Source organism: Tachypleus tridentatus, chromosome 13, assembly GCF_004210375.1.
Source record: "Tachypleus tridentatus isolate NWPU-2018 chromosome 13, ASM421037v1, whole genome shotgun sequence".
NCBI classification, from domain to species: Eukaryota; Metazoa; Arthropoda; class Merostomata; order Xiphosura; family Limulidae; genus Tachypleus; species Tachypleus tridentatus.
Genome location: NC_134837.1, coordinates 122,533,356 through 122,560,995, shown reverse-complemented (window position 1 = coordinate 122,560,995; position 27,640 = coordinate 122,533,356). Strand labels below are relative to the sequence as shown.

Sequence of the window (27,640 nt, the reverse complement as noted above, 5' to 3'; positions counted from 1 at the left end):
GGTATTTATACGCCGAAGATAGTTTAATATACTTCCATATGATGGCGCTGTTTATTATAACATATGTAATGAAGGTCGAATAGGGCATGTTTCGTTATTATATTGTGCGGCAAATTGCTTGGTGAAGTTCCTGTGAGAAAGTATAGACCACAGGTAAGAATTAAAGTGTTTTGACTTAAATAGAAAGCTTCATAATCAACAGTTCGTAAAATCTGTTTGGAAATATAAAACGCACTAATTACTGGCATATTAGAAATGAGTGTTGGCAGATACCGGTGTAATAAATACTAAAAATGAAATAGAGCATTTGAATGGAAATTGGAATGTCAAATTGTTTCGGCTACGTAATGAAATTAAAAATAAACTTTAGAGTAAAGAAGAAATATGTTTAAACATTTTAGTCATGTAAAACTGTAAGTGATTACGTGTTTTCAAACGGACTTTTATATAAAAATATTTGTTTTGTTAAATGCTGTTATATTTGTTTTAAAATACCTTCAAAGGCATCGCAGATTATTTATAAGCTGCTCAGTTATACGTTTAGTTATTCGTAATTATAACTTAATTTAGAGTATATTAATTTGTAGGATTTCATTAAAGTATTTTACTTACCGCTAACAATCAAAAGAACTTTCCGTAGCTACGTTCTAATGTTTTCACTTGTGGGTAAATAATTTTATGCCACTTCTTTATGAGTAGGTTAAACAGTGATAATCCAGCTGCTTCGTCCCAGAACCAAATGGAGGGCACCACTGCAATTAAAGGAGGACAAAATGGGAAAGCCATTGCAGTTTTGACAAGTGGTGGTGATTCACAAGGTACGTGATTCACAAAATATGGTTCAATCACCAATATTATTTTGTAAAATATGTTTTAAAATGGTTGTAGTTAACCTTTGGGGTTTGAAAGCCCTTTTTATTTTTCTCTTGTATTAAAATAAGATTAATATATAGTAAGAACTTCTTACCACAAAATTATTTACATGTGTAAAATAGTTTATATATTTGAATATGAATTAAATGTAAACATTCAAATTCATCTACAACAAAAACTAAACAGCAAATCAATTAAACATAAACACTGAGATGCATGTGCAACTAAAAGTATATACAAATGTAATTATATGTTAACTTGAAGATACATCTACAACAAAAACTATCCAGCAAACTAATTAAGTGTAAATGTTAAGATCCATAGAGAACAAAAAATTATACAACTACCAAATTAAATATAAACATTCAGATCTATAGAAAACAAACACTGAAGAACAATCCAATTTAATGTAGTTGTACAAATTCACCTATTCATCTACCAGTTCTTTAAAATAATTATAACTGCTGCCAAACTTTACTCTTCACAACTAGGAGGGAGTTTTGAAGCCTTTCTTTACTTATCCTTAATACTGTAAACTAATTATAGCATTACCTTTATATATTTTTGGTACCACTTTTTATATCAACCTACCATGGATAACATTCAATAATCTTTACTATCTAAATTTTTATGTCAAATACTTGAATTATCAACTTGCTTTCAACTTTGTCAAAACTGTTCTATAAAAGCAAATTTCCAAATATTGGAAGTTTATTACCTATTTCCATTGATTTACTAATTTTATAAACTGAGAGAAACAGGTGTAATAGTAACTATGCTCATTAAAAAAACTAAAATTTAGTAAATCTGGATTATGAAATAAGTTATTTCTCATGTTGGCTATGCAAGTTACTGAAATTTTTTAAAATTTATCCTTACTGAAGACATCTTGTAAATAGAGATATTGCTTTAAAATAGTTCAAGTAGAACTGGATTAAATCTGTTTAAAAACTTTTATAATAATTATATCCAAAAATGTGGTTTTTATAATATTCTTGATGTGTTATCCACACTTGAAAATACCTTGAGAAACAATGCTGCAAGCAACCATTTATTCCTTCCCTGAAAATTTTCTCTCGTAAAAACAATGAATGTATAATTGTTCTATTATTCTTCCTAAATAATTTTGAAAATTGTGATTAACTGTACTTGAAGTTGTTTGAAGAAGTAATTTTTGAAGAAAGAATCATAATACCCATTCTCCATTTTGAATGATTATTTCTCAATAGTTGGCCTTATGTCAGTAAAAGTAATTGTACATAATTCTGCTAAGGTTCTTGTAATATTTTTAAAAATTATTTAAAATTCTTTAGGCATGAACTCAGCTGTGCGTGCAGTAGTAAGGATGGGACTGTATCTAGGTACCAAAGTTTTCTTCATCAGGGAGGGCTATCAAGGTATGGTTGATGGTGGTGAAAACATTCAAGAAGCTAGCTGGGCCAGTGTTTCAGGAATAATTCATAAGGTGGGTTTCGTTTATGTGCTGTGATATTGTTATAAGACAATAAATATAGTTAGTTCATGAGCTTCCGTAACACTAATTAATAAGTTAGATCAGGTTTAGGGCTGTGATAATAATGTAGTTCATAAGGTGAATCTAGTTTAGGGGCAGTGATGACTGTAATTTAAAAAGGTCTAATTTAGAGGCTGTGATAATAATTCATCAGATGTGTTTAGTTTAAGAACTTTTACAGATGTAGATATTATTAACAAAGTTAGGTGTAGAAATGATTAATACAGCTAGATATAAATTTGTCTGAAGGGTGTTTGGTTTTTCTTTCTTTCTCCTATTTTTGTTCTGTGATTTTATATTAAACATTCCAAAACTTGCCACTTTACTTGAGTGTTGTATTAAATATGTTAGAAAATATTTGTTTTTCTAACAGTGTAGATTTTTGAGATGTTATCATGGGAAAATATGTATGGAAATATAATATACGTTATTACCATCAGATATAACACAAGTGAAAAAGTGTCAAGGAACTGTTTAATGTTCCATATATCATTTTTCATGTGAAGTTTTCACATACATGTATTTTTTCTGTTTTGTTTTGAATTTATAGGGTGGTACTGTGATTGGAAGTGCTCGCTGCAAAGCATTCCGAGAGAGGGCAGGACGTTTGAAAGCAGCAAAAAACTTAGTGAAGCATAAAATTTGTAATCTTGTAGTTATAGGAGGCGATGGAAGTTTGACTGGGGCCAATCTTTTCCGCCAAGAGTGGAGTTCATTACTAGATGAACTGGTCGAAAAAGGTATGTATAGAATTGAGGCATTTTGTAGTACAAAGTAAGTAACATCTGTAACAATACAAATTACAAGATTTAGTCTAATTCATAATCAAGCAAACAAATATTAGTAGAAATTTTATACCGTGGTCACAAACTACACACACACACACACACACACACACACACACACACACAAACAGTTTACCTATTTGCAATTTTTCCTATTAATGTCTCTTGATATTTAAACTAAATATTAAAAATATTTTATGCAATACCTTGTAAAACTATTTTCTGTGGTATATGCTAGTATAGTTGTTTTGTAGTTTTTAAATTGTTTAAATCTGCTTGTTTAATTCCCATGAAAAATGTGCTTTCAAGATTGAATGTTCTGATCTTATGATATTCAGGAGCAATTACTGCAGAAGTGCATGGAGAATGCAGCAGTTTAAACATTGTTGGGATGGTAGGATCAATTGATAATGATTTCTGTGGCACAGACATGACCATTGGAACAGATTCTGCTTTACATCGTATTTTAGAGGCCATTGATGCCATTGTCACAACTGCATCAAGGTAGTGTAGCAACCAGTTCAATACTTTATATCATATCTTAGATGACATCATCACATCAAGGGTGTGTAGCAAACCAGTTCAATACATTATATAATATCTTGGATGACATCATCACATCAAGGGTGTGTAGCAAACCAGTTCAATACTTTATATCATATCTTAGATGACATCATCACATCAAGGGTGTGTAGCAAACCAGTTCATTACTTTATATCATATCTTAGATGACATCATCACATCAAGAGTGTGTAGCAACCAGTTTATTACTTTATATTATATTTTAGATGACATCATCACATCAAGAGTGTGTAGCAACCAGTTTATTACTTTATATCATATTTTAGAAGACATCATCACATCAAGGGTGTATAGCAACCAATTCTATCTTGTATATTCTATCTCAGATGCCATTATCACATAAAGGGTGTGCAGCAACCAGTTCTGTGCTTCATACCATATCCTAGATGCTATGTCACATCAAGGGTTTGTAGCAACCAGTTCTGTGCCTTATTTCATAACATAGATGCCATATCACAATTGGTGTTTAGCCACTAGTTCTGTGCTTGATACCATATCTTAGATGACATCATCACATCAAGGGTATTTAGCAATCAATTCTGTGCTGTATATTGTATCTCAGATGCCATTATCACATAAAGGGTGTGCAGCAACCAGTTCTGTGCTTCATACCATATCCTAGATGCTATGTCACATCAAGGGTTTGTTGCAACCAGTTCTGTGCCTTATTTCATAACATAGATGCCATATCACAATTGGTGTTTAGCCACTAGTTCTGTGCTTGATACCATATCTTAGATGACATCATCACATCAAGGGTATTTAGCAATCAATTCTGTGCTTTATATTGTATCTCAGATGCCATTATCACATCAAGGGTATGTAGTACCAGTTCAATACTTTGTATCATATTTTAGATCACATCATCACATCAAGGGCATGTAGCAACCAGTTCTGTGACTTTTATCATATATTATATGACATCATCACTTCTATGGTGTGTAGCAACCAGTTCTGTGCTTGATATCATATCTTTTATGCGATATCGCATCAAGGGTGTGTAGCAACCAGTTCAATACTTCATGTCATATTTTAGATGACATCATCACATCAAGGGTATGTAGCAACCAATTCTCTGCTTTATATCATATCTTTGACATCATCACATCAAGGGTGTGTAGCAACCAGTTCAATACTTTATATCTTATTTTAGATGACATCATCACATCAAGGGTGTGTAGCAACCAGTTCAATACTTTATATCTTATTTTAGATGACATCATCACATCAAGGGTGTGTAGCAACCAGTTCAATACTTTATATCTTATTTTAGATGACATCATCACATCAAGGGTGTGTAGCAACCAGTTCAATACTTTATATCTTATTTTAGATGACATCATCACATCAAGGGTATGTAGCAACCAGTTCTGTGACTTTTATCATATATTATATGACATCATCACTTCTATGGTGTGTAGCAACCAGTTCTGTACTTGATATCATATCTTTTATGCGATATCGCATCAAGGGTGTGTAGCAACCAGTTCAATACTTCATGTCATATTTTAGATGACATCATCACATCAAGGGTATGTAGCAACCAATTCTCTGCTTTATATCATATCTTTGATGACATCATCACATCAAGGGTGTGTAGCAACCAGTTCAATACTTTATATCTTATTTTAGATGACATCATCACATCAAGGGTGTGTAGCAACCAGTTCTGTGCCTTATTTCATAACATAGATGCCATATCACAATTGGTGTTTAGCCACTAGTTCTGTGCTTGATACCATATCTTAGATGACATCATCACATCAAGGGTATTTAGCAATCAATTCTGTGCTTTATATTGTATCTCAGATGCCATTATCACATCAAGGGTGTGTAGTACCAGTTCAATACTTTGTATCATATTTTAGATGACATCATCACATCAAGGGTATTTAGCAATCAATTCTGTGCTTTATATTGTATCTCAGATGCCATTATCACATCGAGGGTGTGTAGTACCAGTTCAATACTTTGTATCATATTTTAGATGACATCATCACATCAAGGGCATGCAGCAACCAGTTCTGTGACTTTTTCCATATATTATATGACATCATCACTTCTATGGTGTGTAGCAACCAGTTCTGTGCTTGATATCATATCTTTTAACATCATCATATCAAGGGTGTGTAGCAACCAGTTCAATACTTCATGTCATATTTTATCTCAAGGGTATGTAGCAACCAATTCTCTGCTTTATATCATATCTTTGATGACATCATCACATCAAGGGTGTGTAGCAACCAGTTCAATACTTTATATCTTATTTTAGATGACATCATCACATCAAGGGTGTGTAGCAACCAGTTCAATACTTTATATCTTATTTTAGATGACATCATCACATCAAGGGTGTGTAGCAACCAGTTCAATACTTTATATCTTATTTTAGATGACATCATCACATAAAGGGTGTGTAGCAACCAGTTCTGTGCCTTATTCCATATCGTAGATGCCATATCACAATAATGGTGTTTAGCCACCAGTTCTGTGCTTGATACCATATCTTAGATAATATCATCATATCAAGGGTATGTAGCAACTAATCCTGTGCTTTATATTGTATCTCAGATGCCATTATCACATCAAGGGTGTGTATCAACCAGTTCTGTGCTTGGTATATCTTAGATGACATCATCACATCAAAGGTGTGTAGCAACCAGTTCTGTATCGTATATCATAATTTAGACACCATATCACAATAAGGGTGTGTAGTAACCTGTTCTGTGCCTGATATCTTATCTTATATGCCATATCTCATCAAGAGTGTCTAGCAAGTAGTTCAATATCTCATATCATATTTTAGATGACATCATCACATCAAGGGTGTGTAGTAACCAGTTTTATGCTTTATGCCATAGCTGAGATGCCATATCACATCAAGGATGTGTAGCAACTAATTCTGTGCTTTATACTGTATCTCAGATGCCATTATCACATCACGGTCGAGTAGGAACCAATTATATCCTGTATATTCTACCTCGGATAACATCATCACATCAAGGGTGTGCAGCAACCAATTCTGTGCTTGATATATCTTTAGATGACATCATCACATCAAGGGCATGTAGCAACCAGTTGTGCTTGATATCATGTATTAAATGACATCATCACATCAATGGTGTGGAGAAACCAGTTCTGTGCCTTTTATCATATATTAGATAACATCATGACATCAAGGGTGTGTAGCAACCAGTTCTGTGCTTGATATCATATTTTAGATGCCATATCACATCATGGGTGTGTAGCAAACAATTTTGTGCTTTATACCATACCTTAGATGCCATATTACATTAAGGGTGTGTAGCAACCAATTCTGTGCTTTGTATTGTATCTCAGATGCCATTATCACATCAAGGGTGTGTAGCAACCAGTTCTTTGCCTTTTATCATATATTAGATTACATCATCACATCAAGGGTGTGTAGCAACCAGTTCTGTTCCTTATACTATAACTTAGATGACATATTACAGTAAGGGTGTGTAGCAACCAGTTCTGTGCTTGATATCATATTTTAGATGACATCATCACATCAAGGGTGTGTAGCAACCAGTTTTGTGCTTTATACCATATCTTAGATGACATCATTATGTATGTGTGTATCTATATTTCTAGGCCATGAAACCAGTCTTGTGATGTTTGTTGAAAGTTTTGTGTAAAAATTACTTAAAGTACTTAAAAAAGTACTTAAAAATTAGATAGACTAAGTGGTCTTTTGTAAGTTTAAATACAAATTTTGAAAAGGTGTTCTTTGAAAATAGTAACAATTGCAAGGTATCATTATATGTTAATAAAAGTACTTGTTTAATGTTGTATAATGTAATAATGTGTTTCTATGAGCAGAAAGCATACAGCTCTGTTAAAGTGTAGAAATTGGCTTGTTTTAGGAATAAAAATGTATAAGTTTAATATCACTTTACAGTCATCAGAGAACATTCATCTTGGAAGTCATGGGCAGACATTGTGGGTAAGTTTAATTTTTTCTACTTTCTTTAAAGTTTCTAGTATTTTTTCGAAAAACAACAAAGCTTCCATTACTTCACCAAATAGTGAATAATACTCTAGTTTTTAACTCTTAAATGACAGCCATCATCAATTGATGCTGCTATCTTCAACATTCCTGCTGTTTAAGGGTTAATATATATATATTATATATACTTTGTGGTGTGTCCCTTTTTGACTTTTTGAATAATAGGGTAAAAATGAAAAATGCAGTTTATATTTACTATACTGTCATTCCTTTAGTGAAGTAAGAGGAGGATAAATATTTTTTGTTGTTCAGGGTAAATAGAAAACATTACCAATAAAGTTTGTTTCCTTTTTAAATTTTTGTTGTGTAGCTACCTGGCACTTGTTGGTGCTCTTGCCAGTGAAGCTGATTTTGTCTTTATCCCAGAATGGCCTCCAGAGCCTGATTGGCCAGAAAAACTATGCAAAAAGCTTAAGCAGGTGATGTTTTGATCCACAGCAACCAATGATAATTCACTAGAATTATAGAAACCTGTCATAAGTACTTACTTTGTAATTAGTTTTTTTTATTTATCTTTGAAATATAATGTCAGTAGAAATGAACATAACATAATATAATTGTACATTATGTAGGTAATTACAAGTTGCTTAATATTGAAACAGTTCTACTGAAACTATAACAACCAGTGATAAATTCACAAATTGATATAGTTAAATTTTATCTAATATCAAAAATCTATCACAAGAACCATAGCAAACAAGTGACACTTTGTAACCTAGTTATACAATCATTGTTTTTTTTTATAAAAGTTACACAATGTATTTTATTAACCATTTGAAATGTAAGTATTCTCTTAAAAATGTGTTTATTTCTTTTTAGAACAGAACTTGCATTACCTTTACTGATTCTTTTTTTTTTATTTACTGATTTATTTATTTTTACTAATTTGACAAGGAACGTGATGCTGGTCAGCGTTTGAATATCATAATTATTTCTGAAGGAGCTATTGACAGAAAGGGAAACCCTATCACTGCTGAACAAGTGAAAAAGGTTATTTTGGTTATTCACATAGTGTTGATTTGTTTGTTCATGGTAAATTTTGTTATGGAACATGTGATATGCACCAAGCATTTATCCATTGGAGTTAATACATTGTATTTATCTAATATAACACGTGACTTGTATTTATTTAATGTTTGCATATTTCCATGGAATATGAATGTCCAACAAAAAATGCCATATTTTTGTAACAGTTTTTTCTCTAATTTTAAACTTTTCAATTTGAAATAAATAAATGAACAAGCATGTTTTCATTTTGTAATTTCAAAACAACTTCAGTATTAACTTTATGTAACATCCAGGTGGTGGTCAACAATTTGAAACAGGACACAAGAGTGACAGTCTTGGGTCATGTTCAGCGGGGAGGTAGTCCTTCAGCTTTTGACAGAGTCTTGGTTAGTATACTTTTCTGGGATTTGAGTCCCATGATACATGTAGTTGGGTGAACAAAAGAAGCTTAAAATTAAGTTTACTAACATCTTGTAACTGTATGTAGGTTTATTACATCAAGTTTACCCACTGTTTATAGTTGTAGAGTGATAGGTGAACTGCTCATAATTTTAGGGTTATTACTTTACTGTTGATAGCTGTAAAGTGGTAAATGAACTGTTTGTAACTGCAGGATTATCACACCAAGTCCTCCATTTCTAATCTTAGGGTTGTCGAATGGGAGCAGAAGCAGTTCTTGCTTTGTTTGAAGCAACTCCCAAGTCAGAAGCATGTGTGGTATCTTTAGATGGAAACCAAGCAGTAAGAGTACCTCTTATGGAGTGTGTTCAGAAGGTTAGTAAATTATAAAAACCTCTTTATGAATAGATTTATCCTACTGCAATAGGCTCATGTTATTTTACACATAGTGATATACATACTATAACTCTGAATGTACTTACTTTATTTTCACAAAATTTGTTGAGTTTTCAGTAAACTTTGTAAATCTTTTGTAAACAAAAACCAGAATTCATAATTACCTACATTTTCTAAATATTTGTTTGATTATATAGCATCAGTGTATTGAATGCTCTTGGTGCAAAGTGATTTTCATATTGAGTATACTTTTCTTCATCTGAAAATTTTGAAATTTTTTTGCATGAACCGTGGAATCTCCTAAATAAATATTGAATGTTTTTTTTGTTTTTTTTCTCCGTCTAGAAAACTTTATATCTTATCTGTTATTTTCTCTACCCTAACTCTGTATAAGGGGTTAGATGATGATTGACTTCATAACCACCAAAAAAAAAGAAATAAGAAATCTAAATTACAATTTTTCCTTTCTAGAGTGACTTCAAATTGTAAAATGAAACTACACTTGTGTATTGTAAGTAGTTTTAAACTTGTAACAATATACATCTGTTGTCAAACTACTATTTACACCATTATAAGTTGCAAATCACTTCAGGAATATGTGGTTTGTGATACACTATTGAATTACATTGACCATAAGCTCCTTGTGAATGTTTTGTGAAAAATGTTTATTATATTATTATTCTTTATTGTACTTTGTCTAACCCCAAGAAGTTCATAATTTTTACATTTTAGTTACTTTTATAATAACAAATAAAGAATACACAAGAAAAATTATTTGCCTAGGTCATTTTCTTTTCGCTGTTAACTCTCAATGACACTTAACACTTATCTTTTTATTAAAGGTACCACTGTAATAAATAAGTTTTTATTTAATTAAATAATACTACACATAACATAGAATAACAATATGCAAAAAAAGCAGAGTACCTCCCATAACTGTCATAATTTTCTGGCTTTCAAACTATGAACAAGAGTCGTTACCAATTCTTCCTAGCTAGTTGATGTGTTTCCTGTGAGAACAAAGCTTGTATTGAAAAAGAAACTACCATTTCTCTGTACAGGAAACAACAAAATATAACATGCTATTTGATAATGTAAACCTTGGCTTTCCATTGGTTTTACATTTATCACTATATTATTTATGAGAGAACTATTTACAAATCCTGAAAGAGATGATGTGATGGGTGGATGTGGCTTGAGTAGCTAGTTCATTGGAAGAGTATCTTCAAAATGGTTTTCTGAAAGAAAGGCTAGTTGTTGGTTCATTATAAAACAATAATTAGAAAGTTTTAATGAATGGAAAGACTCATGTTTTTAGTTTTAAGAATGTGTTTAGAAATTTTTATTAAAAGAAAATATTTATGTTGTTAGTTCATTGGAATAGTATGTTTAGAAAGTTTTAATGAAAGAAAAAGACTATTGATTGTTAGTTAAATACAGGAGTGCACTGAGAAGGTATGAATATATTTTTTCATTAAGAAAAAGATGTTGTGAAAGTGTCTGTAAGAAATTATAAAAATAAAAAACAGAGAAATTAATAATCAAGGACAATCCTATATTTTAACACAAATTTGTGAAGTGGAAATTAAGATTATTTTTTACTGTAAGTTTAATATTTGTCATAAAGTATAAAAAGGTTCTTTATTTTAACGAATGAAATTTCTTCTGTAGACTCAAGGGGTCGCAAAATGTATGGCTGAGAAGAAGTGGGATGATGCAGTGAAACTTCGTGGAAGGTAATGTATTTTTTTTACCAGTTTTATATTGAGATTGATATATGAAAAGAAAGATGAATTCATGATGATGAGAAACCTACTTCAAGTAAAAATGTATTCTGAAGACAGGTGGTACAAGTATTAAAAACTCTGTTTCCAGCTCTTATGGTAGACTTGTATAAACATGTTTTTAGGTCTGAACAACTAAGTGAAACTGAACCAAAAGGATCGGATGCTGTTTACAGATGTTTCACTTTAAAATAAAATATAATTTGTTTATTTCAGTAAAGCAGATGTAATAACATTTTGTAATATTGTATTATTTTTCAAAACTATCTAGAATTCTGATTCGTATCCATCATCAGAACAAATACTCTATTAGAAGGGGAGGTATAAGTGTTTACCAATATTTTCACCCTCATTCATAACCACCATTTTAGCCATATTGTTCAAGGTCAGGTCAGTAAACTAACTGATGCTTGGAATTTTATAAGTTAAAGCTCTTACATTAAGTAGGATTTATTTTTATAACAGTTACAATGTTTCGATCACCAGTGAGATCATTCTTAGGTATACAAGGCTAGAATCCAAACATATCCATGCTTCACAAAAACAAATTTACTTTGATTTAATAAGTATAAAACTTTATTTTGTGTACCAGAATAGTTCTTAGGCAGTTACAGAATTTATTACTTTTTTTAAAGTCAGTTGTCAGTCTCAGCTGTTAGGTTTACATAAAACCTAATTTTTTTTATACATTTTTTTGATACAAGCTTGTTCATTATTGAAGCTTAAAGTCAACATTGTACCAACTTTGGTCTTTCACATAGCATTGTATTTTTATTTTACAAACTGGGATGTGTAACAATATTTGTTTCTCTAGGAGCTTTGAAAGGAACCTCCTGACCTATAAGATGTTAACAAGGCTTTGTCCTCCAAAGTCTGCATTTGATGCCAAAGGACACGGCATTGTAAGTGGAAATTTACTAAATTTTGCTTGGGCATTTAGTTAGGAATCTGTTTAACAGACTTCATTTATTCATCTTTAAAGGAAGAATTTACAAACTGTACCAGAATGAATTTTATGTTTTCATGGGTTTCACTATGAATTTTTATTTTGAGGATTAAATTTCCACTTGAAATGAGGATAGAGACTGTAATTTTATATTCAATGTTCATAAAGCAATATGTCAAGAAGAGGTATGGTTGATATGTAAGAAAATAAATAACAAACAAAAGGTTTACTTTTCTTTATAGTGAGTGAATATATTGTATTTGTTCACTTTGTTTGGTTATATAAGGAACCAGTTTTACTTTTCTTTATTAGTGATGAGATAGAAAATTGAATATATAGTAGTTGTTTACTTTGCTTTCTGATGTAGCTATTTTCAGTCAGAATTAACTTACATTTATGAGAAATCAAAGTTTTATAGAAACATTGAAACTTTATTTTAATGACTGATCTTCATTATGAATGCTAGTGATCTTCATCGGGTCTGCTTGGCTTTTTTTCACAGTGATCTTCATCGGGTCTGCTTGGCTTGCTTTAGTTGAAGTCAGTTCCTAAGGGCTGGTAGCTCTATGCTTTTTAGATGGCTCCACAGTTTCATGATAGAGTAAATTATGTTTGTATGTGTTAGAAGTTTGGGGGGAGGGAATACAAGAGTTTTTATATGCTAACAGTTGAGATGCTGATGCCATTTAAATTTATACACATGTCACTCTTTTATTTTTAAGGTTTTTATTTGAATTAGTATTTTCTCCATATCTTAATGTTCCTTCTTTCCTTGATATTTATTATTGTTTTTGTCTAAGTTAATGACTAATTAACTGATAGGCATCACAGCCAGTATGCCTAAGTGATTTTTATTTCAAGTAATATGTTTTACTGAATGTTCTAACTGACTGTGTGAATCACTGTTTTTTTTTACTGAGTTATCTACATAAATAACAAGATTAATTAACTGATTTCTGGTACATACAAAATGATTAAGTGTGTGGTAGTGCCAGGTGAAGGTCTTTGTCATCCTGTAGCCTCTTAGAGAATTCAGTAAATATAGTCCTTACAGTGATAAGAACACTCAGAAGTAGATTATAAGGCATAGCAATAGGGAACCTTCCACATGTGAGGCTGCAGGCAATTGCCTAATAAGTAAGACTGCCTACAGGTAGTGTCAACTGTTGAGAAATTCCTTACTAGTAGTTGCTATTGGGTTAACTCTCTAGGTCATGCCTAGGGTGGTCCTCACGTGTGAGAGAGAAGAAATGTAGTGGTTCAGTTGTTAAGCAGAGTTTTTAACTAGCTGTTACAGAAAGTGGAGTGAATTGTTATAAATATTATTTTAGAATACAGATTGTTTAGATAGGGTTTTCTTTATCCTGATGACAATAGTTTTAGTATAAATACTTATATTAATTACTTCAAATGATTAAAGAGATATTAGTCATTTTGGAAGTGTTTATCAACATGTAAACGATCAGATGTATGTGATGCGTATTAATGCATTACTGGTTATCACAAATAGAAACCAAAGTAATTGTTACTTTAAATTTTAGTTGAGTAAAATTAAATATAAACTTTCTATATTGATACCATGAATTAAAGTTTATAATTTCCAGATTTAACCCTAGAATGCCAGCAAGATTAGTTTAGTATACAGGTTTAACTTGTAGGGGTCATAGTGACTCTATGCTAATGTTCTAGAGTTAAACTTTCCAAAGAAGTATTCTGATTTTTCTGGGGAGACTTCATTAAGTTTTTACAGGTACTGTGTGACTTTCTTTATGTAAAAATAAAATAAATTAAAGTACAGTTCTCTACATAAAACACTAAATCCATGATAAATAATCATTTCTTCTACTAATGAAATCTTTTTTAAAGGTGTGAAACGTTTTTGATTAAAAATATATATAGTTCCCATTATTTTACTGTGTACACTTCTGGCTGACTTTGTTTTACTAACTACTAAGAAAATGTGAAGATATATTTTTAAAATTTTATTTTTCATGGATTATCACATGTTTAAAAAAAATATCCATAAGAAAAATTGAAATAAAAACAATGAATAGGCAAACTGTATAAGTGGTTTTTAGGCAAATTATTTACCATTATCTTACAGTATTATTTCAACACACCAGAGTACACTCACTACAGATTGCATTATTTCAACACACTGTAGTGCACTCGCTACAGATGGCATTGTCACACCAGTGTATTCTTATTGCAGTAGGTGTTGTTACATCACAACCAGAGATAGTCTCAAGGCCCAGACTTAATATCAATACCAACAAATCTTATCTTCAGAATGATGGCCATAGTTCTGTTCATTTTAATTCTAAAGATTACTGTGTGTCTTCAACTTTACGAAATTCAAAATTTCTTTAAAATATTAACACATGTTTATAGACATCAATAATTACAAAAGTCAAAGTAATGTATTATACTCTCCTAGAACACTGTGAAGATACCCTAATCAAAATTACTACATCTATTGCATCAGACTTCAAGTAACTGTAGCCACTCTGTCCTTCCCAGAAAACAAATTTGTCCCTGTATCTCAAAATGGCTGGTATGGGTATTAACACTTTTATTGATAAGGAGAGAACAACGTTTTGACCTTCCTGAAGATGACCTAGGAAGGTCGAAACATATCATAAAAGTGTTAATACCCATACCAGCTGTTCTGAGATGCATTTTTATTTCAAGTGGGTTTCTCGTCATCAAGAAACTTGTCCTTGTCACCAGAAGTATAATTAGGCATTGGCACATCGGGACCAATCTCAACTTATTTCACAGTACCCTGCATCCACAGATGGGGTCTTGAAAAATCAAAATAGAAGACCATGATTGATATGATACTGAAAAACTGAAAATTTCCATGCCTGTGGGGCCGAGCCCAGAATCTTTATATGTGCCTAGAAACACTTCTGCCCATCACACAATACCGTTTCTGTAATGTTTTGGTCCTCTTAGCAAAGTGTTAGGCTGTCAGTTACACAAAATGCAATTGTTGGATGGTTATTTGTAATAACGTGTGCAGTATTGATTATATTTGGAAAATACATTTATAATTACTGGGAACAGTTTATTTAAATTTATAGAAATTTGACAGTAATGATTTACAGTGGGAACAATACTACATTATTGAAGCTTTTCAACATGTTTCCCGTGAGAAAGTTTTGAACTGGAAGAAAAATCGACAGTTCTCTCAACAGAAAACAGTGTAGTATAATGCATCATTCGATAAATTAAACTTTGGCTTCTTTCCATTGGTTATAAATAATATGGTATAAAACATCACAGAGAACTGTTGGTAATTTGTAAAAGAGAGGGCATTACAGGTGAATGTAGCAAGTGGGTTTGATTTTCTAGTTTATGACTACATAAATAAATAAAATCAAAAGCAACAAAATTTTGCTTTGTCCGAGTAATAACTAAGTTAGAGAAGAAGGCAAATAAATGTTATATTTCTAATATTAGGGGAGATTGAGGATTTTTTTAAATATGTAATCCAAGGGTCACAGGTTCGTATCCCTGTCACACTAGACATGCTCACCCTTTCAGCTGTGTGTGTGGGGGTTATAATGTGACAGTCAATCCCACTATTCATTGGTAAAAGTAGCCCAAGAGTTGGCAGTGGGTGGTGATGACTAGCTGCCTTCCCTCTAGTCTTACACTGCTAAATTAGGGATGGCTAGTGCAGATAGCCCTCGTGTAGCTTTGTGCAAAATTCGAAACAAACTAAATCATTCTTTTAATATTTCATTATAAAACTAAGAACTTAAAATTTGTATAATATTAAAATTTGATTTATTGACTATGTTTTGATGCCAAATAATTACCATAATAATAAAGTAGCTTAATTAGAAACCACTAATGACCTAGCTATTGTCGTACACTATGGATATAGTAACACATGTAGAATTCTGTAAACATTTCAGCAATGTTTTCAGAGTGCATATTCTGAAGTGAACATATTGTAACTAGAAAAGGTGAAAATAACTAGTTTGTTTTCAATTGTTAACATTTTTAATTTGTTATTTATAGCAAAAATAAAAATAAATTATTTTTATTGTTATAGCTCTTGCTTTTATTAAAAAATGTTTTATTTAAATTATGAAGTTGACTCACATGCAAATATAGTAATCTTGATTTTGGTCTTGATCTTTGCCTCTATCTCTTATTACAACATGGTATACTCAATACAGTAAACATTATACTATACCAGAATACATCTACCTAACACACACACACACACACACACACACACTTATATATAATTCATATTATATTAATTAAGAAAAACTATCACAGTTTGTCTGAAATGGAAGAACAGAGAATCGCAGACAATTAAAAGTGAGGAGAACAATGTAATGCTGAATTATCATTGCTCAAGAACCGAACATTTATACACCTTGGATTAATTAAAAAGTGTGCTTGGTTTCTGCATGAGTGTGAACTAAACTTGTACGTTTTTCATTGCTTAACAGTTTAAGATAAAAATTATTCTTGTCCCAAAACTCATACAAGTCTTCTTTATTTCACACCACCTCTCACTGGTTGGGTTTCCAGCAGCTACAGAAGGTAAGAGCTGTGTTGCTAATGGCGCTTATCCCTTGATGCTTGCATTGTGCTTAAGCTTTCCTTACACTATAGTACTCTTTCTGGTTTGTGGTGCTTGAAAGAGATGTATATGATAAACGAGTGCTTTAGATGGGTTTAAATGCCTAATTAAGAAGCTATATAAAAGTAACTGCAGTGTTCACGTCTGTCTGTCTTGTTACCTTTTTCACGTGTCGTCTTTGATGTTTAACATCTTCCAGGACAGAGTTGGTAGTTCATCTAATATTATCTTCTTATGGAATTATTTAAATTAAACCTTTTATAAAGTCATAAGTTGAAGTTAATATTGAGTCCTTGTGCATGACTGGATAACAACAGGAACAATTCTCCTGTTTTATAATATAATTTAGAACATTTCTTATTTATTTTGATAGTGTACAGTTGAATTCATAAACTACTGATAAATAGATCACATTAGCTTTAAAAAATTTATTTTATTGATTAAGAATTTCTCTTTGTGGAAGTGGTAAAGTTGTAGAAATAGCAATATCGTGCTACATCTTTTAAAGACAAATGTATATCCTATAACCTGAGCACTTTCGAAAGTTAGGCCTTTCTTCATCAGAAACAAACTTGGAATGTTGAATTTCCACCAGTGAAGATAAAAATATTAAAATGTTTCTGTTTTCTAGAATTTATTGCATACCTGCTTTCATCCTTGCAATGTCATCCTGCCCTTCAGAGCTGGGAAATGTCACAAAACCCCAAATTATGCCACAACCTTTGCTAGCTTTAACTGTTGTCTAACTTTAACTTGGCTTGTATTTCATCCTAACTGTTTAAAAATATAATCATTTTCTGCTTTGTGGCTGTGGTACAGAGGCAAGAAACTGCAATACACTGTAAGTCATGCTAAGCTTATCTGTATGTTGTGTTTTTAAAATGTATCTTTATTTTTATACTACTGTTGCTAATGCACAATAATGATCATATTCCTTACATTACAACTGCTGAGGTGTTTAGAGATTTTATTATAGTATTGTTGTGAAAAAATCTTCTCAAACTACATGAATACTCTTCATTTTCACAACCAGATAGTGGAAGAAGCACTGCTGATTGGACTTTCTTGATATCAGCTTTAGTTAGAAATTGGTAAAATACTTCTAAATTTCTGCTCTCTATGATTTTGTTTCCAAATCTTTGTGAGTGTAAAGTTTCGTTTTGTTTGATAACCAAGCTCTAACTTATAGAACTCTAGTACTTATTCTAGGAAGTGTCGATGTACCATAGCTGTAAGTGTTTAGATTGCAATGATGCACCATAGCTGTATGTATTTAGATTTTTTTATTTGTGAGCTAATGTCTTGTTTTGCTGTCATTATTTTTTTTTATTTGGGTAGATACTGTATTACGGTCTGCAATTTAAACTTTACTAATACCTTCTGTATTTGGCTAAAATGAAAATTATAATAAACTTAGGTGTATATTGCATTAGGAAATAAAACTATTCTTATTTGAAAAACCTAGTTAAGAAGTAACTTGTAGCTGAACATTCAATGAAACGAACAAATTTCTTGGTGTTTCTTTTAACCCTGGGCATCCTTTAGTTTGTGACTTCACTAAGATAGCTAGAAGTTAACCATAACTTCATTTCTCACTATTGTACCCAGGGGGAGGGGCAGAACATTTTAAAGAGGGTAATAAATTAAAAACTGAAATTTATTTAAATTTTTAATAAAATGGTCATTAAGACAAATCAAATGTAATAGTGTTTGTAAAAGTTATATTTTTTTTATTAAATAATACAAAATGAGTTTTATGTATAAAAGCAGAAAAATGTGTGATCAATATGCCTAGATGTGAGGGGGGGGGTCAGACTCTCTGGACCCCACCCCTCACCCCCTGGTAACATGTCTGTCATTTACACACCTGTTCACCAAGCATGTTGGTCGTTTCAACATTTTCTTAATAGCTCCTATTACACTACATATAATTGTTAGAGTAAATATGATTTGTTTATATGTTTAATTATTAAAAATATCTAGTTTGAACACATTGTAAGAAATTTAAAATTTTCTATTTTTTATGAGTAGTTTTAATATCTGTTGTTTTTTATGATTGTTTAATATTTTAATACTGTTCTGTGTTTATAACTTTTAAACAGAATAATCTTCATAAATCAACCCACATTGATTTAATAACTTGAATCACAGAACAATATATTGTACTTTATACTAAATTATGATTTACTTTATTGGTAGGAAGATTTTATGGATTTTTTAAAAATAAACAATTACATATTTCAATATTAATGTTAATATGTAGATTATTAGATTACTATACATATTAATATCTGTATCTAAGAAAGATACAACCCAGTGTGATGTACACCAGGGTTATCTGCTATGTTTAGATATTAATATCTGTATCTAAGAAGGATACACTTTGTATGGTGTACATCAGTTATCTCCTATGTCTACATTAATATCTTTGTATAGGAAGGATACACTCTGTATGGTGTACACCAGGGTTATCTGCTATGTGTAGATATTAATTTTTGTATATCAGAAGGATTCACCTAATATAATGTACATCAATTATCTTCTAGGTTTAAATATAATTACCTGTATCTAAGAAGTATACACTCAGTATGATATAAATCAGAGTTAACTACTATGCTTAGATATTAATATCTATATTTAGGAAGGATATAACCTAGGTGTGATGCTTATTGGAGCTCCATGCTGTGGGATGAATGCAGCTGTTCGTTCCTTTGTCAGAAACTGCTTGTTTCGTGGTGACACTGTCTATGGAATTCAAGATGGTATTGATGGTTTGATTGAAGGAAATGTAAGTATTTTAAGAATGTGTTTAATGCTCTTAGTGCTCACAGCTATAAAAAAATTGTAACTAAAGAACAAACATAAACTGTAGATGTTTATAAAGACTAATTTGTAATACTCTTTCTAGAATATCATATAAGGAGTAACTGTATTACATTTTGTATTTGTACTACGTCGTTCACCAAAATAAAATGATCCACAGTTTTCAGTACACGTTTCTTATATTTAATTATCAACCTTGTTATGTCAAAGATTCTACCATTTTCTTTCTATCCAGTAATCTTCAAATTTTTAATGATTTTTGTTTGTATAACAAGATTTCAAGTGATTTGTTGAGTTATTCATGAATTAAGCTTGTGTGATTTTATGAATAAAGCGTTTGTGATTTTTTTTGATATTTTAAGAACAAAGATTTTTGAGTGATTTTTTTTTCTGATAATTTATTGTTTAAGATTTCAAATGAATTTTTTTTATTTGTGTATCAAGGTTAAACCAATTGGCTGGGGTGAAGTTAATGGCTGGGTTGGACAGGGTGGAGCCTTTTTGGGTACCAAAAGGTTGGTTTATACTAAAGTGAAACCAAATATGGTTTATATCTTTTATTTAGTTTATGACAGACTAAAGAGAAATAATGGGAAACAGCTGTATATATATGTATACATGTCCAATACTTTTTTTTTCCTTGTAGGGATTTAGGAAATAAGCTTTGTGTAAATACAAACTGAAGTATGTAGTTCTTATTTATATCTCCCTTCCTCAGAACACTTCCTGAGAAGTACATGGAACAGTGTGTAGCTTCTCTGAAAAAATACAAGATTCAAGCACTTCTAGTTATTGGAGGCTTTGAGGTAAAGTTATTAAGTATCTTTGGTTATTGGAAGTCTTAATCAAAAACAGTTTTATTTCTTACCGTTGGAGACTGAGGTAACGTGGTTTAAGTATTTCTCATTTTGGAATCTTCAAGGTGAGAAGATTGTAGAATTTCTTATAATTATAAGGTTTGAGTTAATGTGGATTAAGTGATTTATTATTTGGTTATTGCAGGGCAATATTGTTAGTTGATAGTTATGACAAAAATACAGAATTTTAGTCTGAGCTTATATTAGTCAATTTCTTTAGACATATATTTTTTAAAAGAAAATAGATATGTATTTATTTTCTTTAAAAAAATAAGTTTAACTTCAGAACACTGATTAATCTATTAAAAACACCATGGAGCATTTAGAGTTTATAGATGTTGACATATCTATTTTGATTTTCTTTAGTGTTGCAGTTGGTAGAGACAAGTGTCTTATACAGTTGTTTCTTTCAAGGCTAGAGTTTATGGCTGTTACAGTAGCAACATGTATGCTCTATTGTGTTGTTTCCTTCAGATCTACAATTAACTATTGGAGTTTGTAGAGACAAGCATTTTGTACAGTCAACTGTTCAGTGTTGTAGTTGATAGAGGCTCACATTCTGTACTGTTGTTTCTTTCAGGCCTACAGTTCAGTGCTGCAGTTTGCAGAGAGTAGAGAGAAGTATCCAGAGTTAAGGATCCCTATGTGTGTGATACCAGCCACCATCAGCAACAATGTACCAGGAACTGACTTTTCTCTGGGAGCTGACACTGCACTTAATGAAATTACAGAGGTTAGATGTGTTTTATTGCTCTGTCTCAACTTATGTCACACACTGGTAACTGTTTTCAAAGAAATAATCCAAAGGTTTCACGTATACATCAGGAGTGGTAATGTGCATGTTAGTAGGTATTAATGATGCATTAGGTTTGATTAGCCCTGGTACTGGGTGATAAGCCTAGTTTCCACTGGATGTGGCATGGCATGATTAACACATTTTGACGTAACTTTCGTTGTTTCCACTGATAAGTTGTTGATATTTGTTATGCACATAATAATCATTGTATCAAGGTTTCTTTTATTAGTAATAATTAAATGTGGCAGCCCCTACATTTTGATCTTATATTTTGCATTGCAAAAAGGAAAAAGAGTAACATATATGAAATTTAACCACAGGTGTAGGCAGGTATTCCAACACTTGTTACATTAACAATAAGTTTTTTCTTCCCATCTTTAGCCTTTTTTGCTTTGAATTAATATTGTGGTTTAAGCTGTCAATGTAGTCAAAGTTTCTCCATGTCCTTGTAGTTCTCACAACACACATCATTTACAATTATATTTGCTTTATAATGAGCCACATAACCACAGTTTAAACATTATGACAAGTAGCACAAATTTTTACTTTATGTTTAATAGATATATCACTATAACAGTAGATAATATCCTAGAAAGTACATAACATTGTTGTTCATTAGAAATACATGCAAGTCCTTTGTCAAAGATACTGTCATCTGACTTTAATATTTAACCTTACAAAAAATATTTTAAGATATTAGGAAAGAAACTAAATTGTTATATGTAGCCATAAAATGCTTTAGAGAGTATTATCAGAGTATATGTGGGTTGAAACTAAGTTATTGAGAAGTAGAATGCATTAGTGACACAACTGTGAAAGGAACTTTATTCAGATATTTTATTAAATCTTAACAATGCCTCATGTTAAGTTCTGGTTTAGGCTTAACTCGTAATTCCTGTTTAATTGTTCCTCACAGATCTGTGATCGTATACGCCAGTCAGCTCAAGGAACAAAACGTCGAGTTTTTGTAGTAGAAACCATGGGTGGTTACTGCGGTTACCTAGCAACTTTGGCTGGCCTTGCTGGAGGTGCCGATGCTGCCTATGTCTTTGAAGAACCATTTTCTATCAAGGATCTTATCGGGGATGTTGTTCACATGCAAGCTAAGATGGCTGAAGGAGTCCAGCGAGGACTTATTCTCAGGTTGTCTCCTGATGGAGAGTTTGTTAACTTTGGTAATGGCTAGAAGTGTGGATATTGTACTGTTTAATACAGCTAGGGTTACACTGATTCTTTATTAAGTTATATAGTCATGTATAATAGGCTTTCTTTCAACCTTGTATTATAAGAATTTTTTTAATTTTTTTGGATTCCAATAGAAATGAATATGCCAACACAAATTACACTACAGACTTCATCTTTCGATTGTACAGTGAAGAAGGTAAAGATATATTTTCAACAAGGATGAATGTTCTAGGGCACATGCAGCAGGTTGGTTTTCTGTGTAGCTTATCGATTTTAGGAATAATATAATATTCATTATAATTTTATGAATTTGAAAGTATGTACAGTAAATAAAATCAGTCAAAATGGAAACTATCTTACTTATGCAGCAAACATTCATGAAGGAATGGGGTATTGAGTAAAAGAAAACTACTGTACCTTAGGTTTCAGTCAATTTGTTTATGTGTGAAAACAAAGTTCATCTGGTGCATCTTCGATATTAAGCCAGTGTACATTAGATGTCAGTCAATTTATGTGTAAAAACAAAGTTCATCTGGTGCACCTTAGATATTAAACTGGTGTATGTTAGATGTCAGTCAATTTATTTGTGTAAAAACAATGTTCATTATAAAGTAAGAGTTCAATAAGAGGGACAAAACTTTACAAGTTTTTTCCCCCCTAAGGGTGGTAGTCCTTCACCTTTTGATCGTAATTTTGGTACCAAGATGGCTGCTAAGGGAGCGGAGTGGCTGATTAGCCAGCTCAAGGAGCATCCATGTGCCTCTTGCACTGGTCCTGAAAGTGCCATCTTATTGGGCTTGGTTCGACGCCAGTATCGCTACACTCCAGTCCAGACACTTAAGGCTGATACAGATTTCAAGTAAGTGAAAGAAGTAAATGGATTTTTCTCTTTTTCTAAAAATTACATTACAGTACTCAATAAACAAGGGGAAACACGTTGTTTAAAGTAAATTAAGATAAATATTAAGTTAAAGGGTAGATAACAATTTGAAAGCTATATTTCACACACACACACACACACATTCTGTCTGTCTGCAAAGCTTTCATTGAAAGTGTGCTTCCAGTCTCACTGATATCATGAAACTCCTTTTAATCATTCCTTTTATTTCATTATAAAAAAAATATTTATAATTTTGTTCCAGAAACCGGCTTCCTAAACACCAGTGGTGGCTACACCTGCGACCTCTGCTAAAAGCCTTGAGCACTCCTGTTGTTTACCTGGTAGATCAGGGTGTTACTCCTTCTCTTAACCAGTTTGAAAAACCCTTTCCTGAAGACATTGATTCTCTTGGAGAAGCTGTGGAATAGTTTCTGTTCTTCTTAACTCTTTTCTAGCTTCTCTTTCTTTCTTGAATGTGCGTGCCTCTTTTATACTTTCTTATGGGGTGTAAAATGGTACATTTCATAATTTTTAGGTTTAATTTTATTCTTAACCTAAAGTTTTAAAACTTATTATCACCACTTACAGTATATTAATTATTTTTATAGCTATTTTGATAATAACCAACTTTTTGCAGGTTTTTTTTTTTAAGCCATATTTCTTTTCATAAGAGATTCTAGACTTCTAAAAGTCTATATATAGTATTTTTGCATGGTGATCCATTAGATTTTATGTATATTTGTTTCATACAGTAAATCTTTTAACATATCTCTCTTCTAAAAGAAAAAAAAAAGTCATTTTTTTTTTTTTTTTGGTCACTTTTTTCATTTTTCTATTTAACCCAAAGAAACAGAGCAGACCTTTAGTTATTATCAACTGTGTTTGATTTCAGGAGATGGTTACTCAATAACTAGGATTTTCAGCTTTTGTTGTAGACATCACATCTTCTACCATCACTGGTTTATGAAGCTTCATCTGACTCTTAAAAACACTCTCAGGATGTCATTCAGTACATGAAAGTAGGGCCCTAAATGTGCACTTCAAGCACGTAATCTAGAAACTGTCTAGTCATGCAAGGAATCAACTTATTACATAAATACTAATATTTGTACTTAGTAGCCTATAAGATATCTCTTCTGATTTATTTCTTGTTATCTATATAAATATAGAATAAGTTTTTAGTTATTTTATTTATATACATATTTATTTATAAATTACACAAAGATTTGCATGTTATTTTCTGTTTGAGAAAGGATTATTTATTTGTTATTTACAGGATAGTTTAATTAAGTTGACTTTTGTATAATTTTCTTGTTGTTATAGACAGAAGTCTAGTCACACTGTGTAAGGCTTAGCTAAGTGTGTTTACCAGTAGTAAATGTACAAAATAATTTTTAAACTAGTGTATCAATGTATTAAATCTTTTATTATAGAAGAGACCATATTTAATAAAGTGTGGCTAACACAGTTGGGGTAAAGAAAAAAAAAAGTCTGATTTTCTGTTAAGATAAGAAACTTAAATCTGCCAGGTCAAAGTGTTATGTTGAAAAGTAAACTGTTGTGTATATAGGCTATTAGAAAGGTAATTTTTTTTTGTTGTTTTTTAGAAGTGAGAATGAGGAATATTGCTGTTTTTTACATGGGAGTAAGAATCTTATGAGAGACTACTTTTTCATTACTTAATATATTCTCTTTCATTGTAACATGTATTTTACAAAGGTTGTTGAATTAGTTTTTAGGTAATTAGAGCTTAGAAAAATGTAATAACATTTTAAAGTATACTGAAAAAAATTAATATATTGGGTAATGGACAACACTAACTTGTCCACTTGATTTCATTACTTAAAAACACTTTAGATACAGCTGTGAAGTACAGTTTTTCAGCATTGTGTTCCTTCAAGACACAACTGATTCAAACCTTGGTAAGCCTATCAGTGCTCTGTACTTTCCAGGTAAAATATTAGCTAATGATTATCTGCCACAAGTGGTGCACTTCACGTATGATTCAGGAAGAGCTATTAAAATTTAAAAAACAAAGTAAATAATCTGCAAGTAATGTTAAAAGTAACATTAAAATCACCTCTGTTATCAGCTATTAAATGCTGACTGAAACATTTTAACAGCTTGTAGTGGAGAACTTAATACTGGAGTATATAGATATTGAACAGTAACAGCATGTGATTCTCTTGATATTATAAGGAACTTTACTTACTACTGGAATATACAGAATATTTCAAGGGACTTTAGAAACTAGATATTTAACTGTTATGTCTAAAATAAGTAGTTCACTATTCTTACAACCTTCTATATTCTTATACTCAAGGATAGGGGCTGGCAACCTACAGCCCTCAGTCTCCAAACAAAATATCACATACACGCACCCAGTGGTTGTCCTAAAAAAAGAATTCAAGCTTGCAACTTATTGTGGCCTTCATTCACTCACAGACATGGCCTCTGGCCCCTGTGCGGAAAGAGGTTGCCGATCCCCTGCTCTAGGAGGTGAGGTGATTTATTTAGATAAAAGTTATTATTGTGCATTTTACTTGTAATTTCTTCTGAACTCTTACCTTTGGTAAATTCTGGAATGCCTAATTTTAATTCACCTCCCCCAACCTCCCCCATTTTATATGAAAAGGTAAACTTTTTCTATCTGTAAAAGATCCAACAGAGATAACATCACAAAAAAGAAAGACAACTTGAAATAATATGAATATCAAACAAAACAGCGACACAGCAGTGTGTCTGCAGATTTGCAATGTTAGACATTGGATTTCAGTACCTGTGGTGGGCATGGTACAGATAGCCCATTCCATACCTTTTATTATGGAATTAGAGATTTTCTCATTTTACCAAAAGTACTCAATTGTGAAACTTTACAAAAATTGTGACAAGCAAATGTCCCCAGTATCTTAATGTAAGTAATTTACTGTGATTTTAAACTTGATATGGTATTCTTTTGTTTCCTTGCAGTATTAGAGATTGGAAAAATTACTGAAGAATATGACGTACTGGTATCTTTCTATACAATAGTTTTATCTTCCAGTTTTAAAAATGCCAAGCTGAGAAATAATTTGTATAAAACTGCTTTGTGTTAGAATAGCCAGAAAGAATACTTAGTGTATGTTATATACTTCGTGACATCTCAGCACTACTACAGGCACAGAACCAACCCTGAGATAAACAGTAACTGTGATAGGTTACTTTGAGTGTTTGATCTATTACCATACTATTTTAATACAAAGCATGTTTAACTATTTCATATTATCTTAGAAATGGTTTGAAATACATGTGATTTCTATCAACTGACCGAGGGCATGAATCCAGACCTGTTTTGGTTTAAAATGCAAAGGCAATGTTGCTGGCAAGTTGTGGATGTTTTGGTTTTAGTTGTGTAAAAGATGTGTACTATTGACTCTCAGTCATTACTTGCATTGTAGGTCAAGTACATGATTTTATAATGTTGAAAGGTAATGCACGTTTAAGGTTAAAGTATGAGCTATTTCTCTTACTTAAGTTGCTCTACCTCAGTTATGGATACTTGAAATGTGGCATACAAAACTAATTCAGCTTAAACTAAATTAAAATAATTTTCCTTAATCTGTATACTTTATAAGTTTTCAAGTTATGCATTAGGCTTAGCTTACTTTTTACCACATCTTTCAGATAGCTTAACAGTGTGGTAAAATTAGAATTCCATAAAGATTGTGGGTTTGTCTATTTAGACCAGGCATGATATTTGATGAATTCACAAATGACCTTGCTATGAACAGGTTGCAGAACTATTACTGTTCCTGCAGAAGACATGGTTAGTCTGTTTTGATGCTGTTGATAGTCTGAGGAGAACATTTTTAGATTATGTACTTAGAAATCTTGAATATTTGAATCTGTTACCATCACTATAAGATTGTGTTCAATTTAAAAGTTACATAAGTTGTTTAAAAATATAGATGTTAAATCAACATTTATCTTAAACATGATTTATTGTACCATACCAAGAAAGAAAGAAGTATGAATAATTTAAATAGCTCTCTACAGGTGTGTGTGAAGATGCAACTTGATTCCTAATAATGTAATGTTTCACTCACTAACTGTATACTGTTCTAGTCAAAATTAATAAAGTATTGTTAGAGTGTTGTAAGTATCCTGCAATAAAAATAAAGCCATTTATTGATAG

General features: G+C 31.6%; 1 protein-coding gene across 6 annotated transcripts; it reads left to right on the top strand.

Annotated features, from left to right (window-relative positions):
• The first annotated feature begins 28 nt into the window (after positions 1-28).
• Positions 29-27,640, top strand: LOC143237516 (ATP-dependent 6-phosphofructokinase-like). Of its 6 annotated transcripts, none has more exons than XM_076476869.1 (21): positions 29-153; positions 700-818; positions 2,187-2,338; positions 2,937-3,126; positions 3,510-3,675; positions 7,676-7,720; positions 8,094-8,202; positions 8,678-8,773; positions 9,085-9,177; positions 9,440-9,565; positions 11,258-11,322; positions 12,185-12,272; positions 19,567-19,713; positions 20,193-20,263; positions 20,467-20,554; positions 21,186-21,338; positions 22,318-22,544; positions 22,721-22,832; positions 23,249-23,445; positions 25,790-25,965; positions 26,437-27,640. In XM_076476869.1, the coding sequence occupies exons 2-21, from the start codon at positions 740-742 to the stop codon at positions 26,559-26,561; spliced, it is 2,505 nt and encodes an 834-aa protein (XP_076332984.1). In that variant the 5' UTR covers positions 29-153; positions 700-739; the 3' UTR covers positions 26,562-27,640. The 6 variants fall into 6 exon arrangements, with proteins under 6 accessions (XP_076332984.1, XP_076332988.1, XP_076332987.1 ...); XM_076476873.1 differs by lacking the exon at positions 26,437-27,640 and adding an exon at positions 25,324-25,388 and having other exon boundaries at positions 25,790-25,924; XM_076476872.1 differs by lacking the exons at positions 25,790-25,965; positions 26,437-27,640 and adding exons at positions 23,729-23,941; positions 24,359-24,955.